At 40.5% G+C, this 6,149-nt stretch overlaps 1 protein-coding gene across 1 annotated transcript; it reads right to left on the minus strand.

Moving 5' to 3' along the window:
• Positions 1-1,622: 1,622 nt before the first annotated feature.
• LOC113009211 (uncharacterized) lies at positions 1,623-2,527 on the minus strand. The gene is made up of 2 exons (XM_026147401.1): positions 2,460-2,527; positions 1,623-2,327 (listed from the first exon to the last, which is right to left on the minus strand). Exon 2 carries the CDS (start codon positions 2,319-2,321, stop codon positions 1,674-1,676), a length of 648 nt encoding a protein of 215 aa, XP_026003186.1. The 5' UTR covers positions 2,322-2,327; positions 2,460-2,527; the 3' UTR covers positions 1,623-1,673.
• Positions 2,528-6,149: the final 3,622 nt, after the last annotated feature.

A 6,149-nucleotide genomic window follows, 5' to 3' on the forward strand; every position in this document is an offset into this window, starting at 1 on the left:
ACAAAGATGCAGGGAGGTCCGGGGAAATACACATGGAGAGATGCAGGGAGACCGAGGGGAAACAACACAGACAAACCAGCAAGTACCATGACAGAAGGCACAACTTAAATACACTCAGAGAACACAGGGAGATTACACACCGGTGGGGAACACAACTGGGAGTGATTAACGTGACGAGACTAGGGAGGCAAACTGAAAACATTCACATAAGACGCAGACCTTCACAATAAAACAGGAACTTACACATGAAAGGACACAAACTAAGAAACGCGGACTAGATACAGGAACACACGGGCAAAACAGAGTAAACACTAAACAGAGGAAGAACAGAACCAAAATCGCAAGAAGAGAAAACACAAAACGCTGGGTCAAAAGGACCCAGGATCATGACACAACCCGTTTACTTCTACTTGTCTTGTATAGTTGGGTTTTTCCTACATCTTATCATATTTAAGTGTCTCGGTAAAAGTGGAGAAATATTTAAGACACTATTATCCTTTTCCAAGTGACTTTAAAAATGTAATTGTTTACATAATGTTTTAAATACAAATATATTTATTTATCTATTTATTAGAGTCATTGTTTAAATGTGTTAAATAAATGTAGTAGTATGCAATGCTATGAGTACAAATAAACATCTATATACTGTACCCATAACTAGTGATCTGGAAAATGTTTGTCATAACTTAATATATCACCAGTGTTCTATTCCTAAAAAAGAAAAATTAAATGATATAACTATTCAGGACAGCACTTCTAAAACTAGTGCCACCAATAACACCAAAAAACAAAGCAAGAAAACAACCAACTGTGACAGTAATGAAGATATAATATATCTGACATAAGGATGGACTTATTTGTGCAACATTCTCATTGATGAGAAGTATAGGAGACAAAAAACAAGCTATGACAATATTTTTGGTTTCTATAATATAATATGAATGTCACTTATTTTCTTGAGTTTTCTCAAATAAGGTCCCACATTTTACAGTTTTTTTCAATCGCTAACAAGCGCCTACCCATACTTCAGATACTTTTTCTAAACCCTTAACACAGACTCACACCTACAAAACACAATTGGCCAAATGGATAATTTTCTTCTCAAAAATACATTTTGTTAAATATATATTAACTCTTCATTTCAAAATAGAACACATCTTTCTCTGCACACACTAACTGTACAAAAACACTATAAATCTGACTCAAAATGAAATTAGTCTGTCAAAGAATAACACTTGTTTTCACTTCACAAGGTACATGCAGTCAATCAAAGTACACCAGGTTTCAAAATACTGGCTATTATTGACATTACAAAAACTGCATAGACTTTTATGTTTCAGTTTTACAGGTATTTGCATGCGAAACATGCAATCCACCATTTTGACACCAGAAATGTCTTGGTTGGTAACTGTATGTCCACATGTACAGTAATGTTCACATTCGAAAGCATTCCAGTAAAAAGCAAACAAGTTTCTGTTTCTTTACTGTTTACTACAGGAGGTACAGTAGAAACACGGTATGATAGGACAGAGAAAGTTTTACAGTATTGCTTACAGTGAACAAAATATCCATGAAACACACAAGAGCATTCTGAACAAAAAAACAACAGCAAAAAGCCAAGATAAAAAGGGGGGTAGGGGGAGGGGGGCTAAAAAAAGGCAAAAAATTTGCATCTAATCTCTGCGATCTTCAGGGTTAGGCCACATGTTTTCATCAACATCACATCTGATGTTATCCAAGTCGATGCACCTGGGATAAAACCGCCTGGTATGTCGGATCCACCCTTGGCAATCGTCAACTGTGATGTCCCTGGAGCCAGCATCCATGGCTTCAAGGAGGGACATCTGGTTATGTGGCTGATGGTCATAAACCTTCCACCTCCATGCAGAAAAGAACTCCTCTATGGGGTTGAGGAAAGGTGAATAGGGTGGAAGGAAGAGACTTACCAGTCTTGGGTGGACTTCAAACCATGTTGTTATTGCTTGCGAGTGATGGAAAGCCACATTGTCCCAGGTAATTACAAAGGTCCTCATGTTTTCACCCTCCTGACCCTGCTCTGGAACCAGGCGCTGGTGGAGATCATTGAGAAAGGCAAGCAAGCGCTCTGTATTATAGGGTCCAACCTGACATCTGTGAAGGAGTAATCCTGCATTTGCAATTGCTGCACACATGGTAATGTTTGCCCCTCTCTGTCCTGGCACATCAACTGTGGCCCTTTTTCCAATTACATTTCGTCCACGTCGACGCCTTTTGGCCAGATTGAATCCTGCCTCATCGATGTATATGAATTCATGAGGGGCCTGGTTGGCCTCCAATTCCATAACTCTCTGAAACAAAGTTTAAGTAAGTCATGTTATTACTGTATACCATATTGTACTGTAACCTAGTATTGTGTAGGTTATCTACTTGCAAAGTGCAAAGCTTATAGAACTGGACATTGGATTGAATATACACTGTACCTGGACATATTGTCGTCGTAGCTCCTTGACCCTCTCACTGTTCCTCTCAAAGGGAACAGTGTAGAGCTGTCATGGTCCGTGGTCCTGTGTCTGTGGAATGCGTGATGCTCGGGTAGCCACACCCCCGGGCTGGGTCATCACCAGCACACCTGCTCTCCATCACGGTGACTACACGGAGATCTACTTAACCCGGCGCTGACGGATGCTCCACGCCAGTCCGTTAGTCATCCCCACAGTGGTAACCAGACTTCCACGAAAAGCGTGCATTCTCTGCTGGTTTGGAACTGTGTTTAACCTGCCTACTTCTGTCCAGGTTTCTACTCGGCGTCTGCTACCTGCCTGTCCTCCGGCTCAACTGGATCTCGCGGTGCTCACCTGGCCCACTCACCATTTCCACGGACTTCCTGCCCCCACGGACTGCCACACTTCCCTCCCGAGCTCCCACGGTCCCGTTCTATCGTAAGCCCCCTACTCTAACTCAGTCCTGATGTGTTTTCCCCGTTTCCTGGCTCCCTAGTAATCATCTCCCCTTTCTATTGCAGCCCCCCACCATCCCGATCCCAGCTTCCTCGTGTCATTGTTTCCCCGGTTTTTTAGTTTCCTGTTTCGCTCTCTAGTTTCCCCGGGTCGCCTTTCGTTGTTACAATAAAGTGTTTTTCTGTCAGTGCGGAGTCTGCGCCTGGATCCTTTCGTGCCCGCGCACCACGGCTCATGACAAAAGCTGCTTCATCCGCACTCTGTGTTTGGACAATGTCTGCGTAATGGTTGTGAGGCTGATTCTATCGATATTGTCAAATATCTCATGGTCCGCCACAATTCTAGTTTGAATTTCACGCAGTTTTATTGCATTATTTGCAGTAACCATTTCTACAATGGCAAGCTCCTGATCATTACTGAGGAGCTTTCCTCTTCCCCCAGAGGGTGGAAGACGTTGCATTCTTTAGAAAGACAAAAAATTCAACATATGCATTACTGTATGACCATATTGACAAGTGAGAATAGAAACAATCCATGTAAAATGCAATACTTACCTGTTGGTTTGTTGAAAGGTGCGTATAATGGAGGCAACCGTTGACCGCCTCAAATTGGGCTGCACTCTTTCACCAGCCTCTCTTAGTGAAAGACCATGGTTGATTACATGGTCAATGATAGTGGCACGAATTTCATCACTGACTACTGTTCTTGCAGCCCTTGGAATGCCACCACCACGCATTCTTACACCTCTACCTTGCCCTCTCCTTGGGCCTGCTCTTCTCCCTGGGCCCCTTGCTCTTACTCTTCCTCAACCAGACAATACAGTGTTTGTCTTTTTTTTGTTTCCAAAAACATCACTCCTCAAGGTCTTGCCTTATAAACCCCACTGAGTCTAAGCCAGAATGGAAGAAGCTGTGGTTGGCCCAATTTACCCAACATAAATCAGCTGTGTGTCAATTATTCAATTGTTTGTTTATTATCAGCTGAGATATATTTTTGATATTGATATTGTTTTTGTACTGATATCATTGCAGAAGCAGAGGTTTTTATACTGTATCTAAGGTTTGGAATATTGTTTTTGCTATTGTGGGATGTTGTGTGTTAACATTCGTAGATACTACAAAAACAGTCCATAATTTTGTTGGGAGGTATAGCTTGTCTGTTAAGAAAATGTAAGCATTGTGGAAATGTGTTCACTGACTGCATATTGGGTGAACACGACATGAAATGTGTGAATGGTATGGCCACAACAGACCGATGCTGTGCTAATTGTGTTTAGAGTTTTGCAAATGTGACAACTGTTTGGACAAACGCTTGTTAGCGACTGAAAAAAACTGTAATTATTCTTGGCAAAACACTAGAACAATTGCAGGTGTCCATCTAGCTAGCCCTAAAGAAGAGGAGTAAAAAGGGATTCAGGTTTTTTAAGTGGTGGGTAATTTCAACTGCAACATTACTGTCAGCTCTCCAGGGCCGTGCAGAGATGTTTAATAAGGGGCACAACTAACCAGGCTCAATGACAACAACCCACATTCATCAAGAATCTCATTTGGAATTGCATCATACTACATCACTGTCATCAGGTGGGGACAATGCAAAGCAAATGCAGCCTGTGTTTTACCTGATGTGGTACAATGTTGCTGTTGAGGAGTTGCTCTCCTTCTGCCGATAGTGTTGGAGGGCACAGCTGTGTTGATCTGAGACTGTAGGAGAGGTGATTTCTGATTAAACAAGTGTTATGAGATAATAATAAAATGCAAAGATTGTCCCACCCTTGCCCTTCCGCCCACCAATATGAGTCATGGTCTGAGTAACCCTTTCAGGCCAGTCACACACAGACTCTGTACTCAGACCAAGTTCTTTGTACTACTTCCAAGCACTTTGGAACCTGTTCTCTAATGTGTGCCTTTTCTATTGTCCTATTAACCTGTGGCAAGTATAAAACTTTCTAAAAGTAAACACAGGATAGCCTATAGCTCTTCTCGGTTCGTAAATTATTTAATAAATGACCAACGTACCGACTTAATCTGCCCTACAGAAACCTTATAGCACAAATATAAATGTTAGTTCAAATTACTTAGCAATTCTGAGTAATTAATTTGATAAGAATCAATGATAAGGGAATTGATAAGAATTTACCAATTCCGATTCCATTATCAATATCAACTATGAATTCAATTCTCTTATAGAATCTCATTAGGTTATCATTGGCTCCACTTTGAGAGTTACCATCAATACCAAGCAGCAATAAAGACATTTTGAACTGCATGCTCTATGGTCAAAGGTTTGACGGAAGTATTCCCCGTCACTCCTGTGATCAGTTTTAGGGTCATTACTCAAAAAGGAATTATTTACACATATTACACAGTACACTTTTCTTAAAAGTAATGCAGTACTTTTCTTAATTACTCCCAGGCAAAAGTAATTTGTTATACTACTCCTTACATTACTTTCATGTTTCTCTGTAAAATGACGTTAAACACATTCTCTCATAATTGCCATTTACCAAAATAAGCAGACAGAACACAGTCCCACGCACAAATAAAAAAACTATTCTAATGAGGCAATAAATAGGACCTTTCTTTTTGTATTGACATAAGAACACAGATGGAACAAAGCAAAAATGCAAACCAACACAAAGAAACTTAAAAAAAAAACAAGAATAGGTAGAAACAGAGGCAAAAGCCTGACTCGCTGCATTTGTTAACTGTTGAAGTTTTGGGTCTGGCTGTTGGGCTGGTGTTGGGATTAGCTCAGGTTTAACATTATTCTGGGGCTTTGGCTAACTTAGCATTAGCGTGCTGTTTGTGCAGGTACTTGCAAAGAGCTGAAGTTTTGTTAGGAGCATAATGCAGCAATTTTTGTCCTGGATGCAGTTTACCATCACAGTCTCATTCTCTTCTGGAATAAAACATAAGCAAAATGTCTATATCCATGCTGTAGACTGTGCTGATATTTTTTTTAAAACAAAAATGCCAAGGAGGAAAGACATGAGCCATATTATGCCACTCCAGCTTATTAATCAGCCATAGAACCAGACAGAATTCTAATTGATTTGAAGTTTGAGTCTTATCCTTGTTCACCCTTTCATGTATGCCATAGAAACATAACATGTGACAGCATTCCCTGAAAACCCTCTTTTGTCTGATCATTTCATAGTAACATTTACATTTACTGTAACAAATTACACAGAAGTGGGGAAAAAGTGTTTGTTGC

The sequence above is a fragment of the Astatotilapia calliptera genome, chromosome 17 (genome assembly GCF_900246225.1).
Source record: "Astatotilapia calliptera chromosome 17, fAstCal1.2, whole genome shotgun sequence".
Classification (NCBI taxonomy): Eukaryota; Metazoa; Chordata; class Actinopteri; order Cichliformes; family Cichlidae; genus Astatotilapia; species Astatotilapia calliptera.

What these genes read in the sequence shown, in the direction of transcription:
- LOC113009211 (XM_026147401.1), bottom strand. Translation starts at nt 2,321, where the DNA reads ATGGAATTGGAGGCCAACCAGGCCCCTCATGAATTCATATACATCGAT.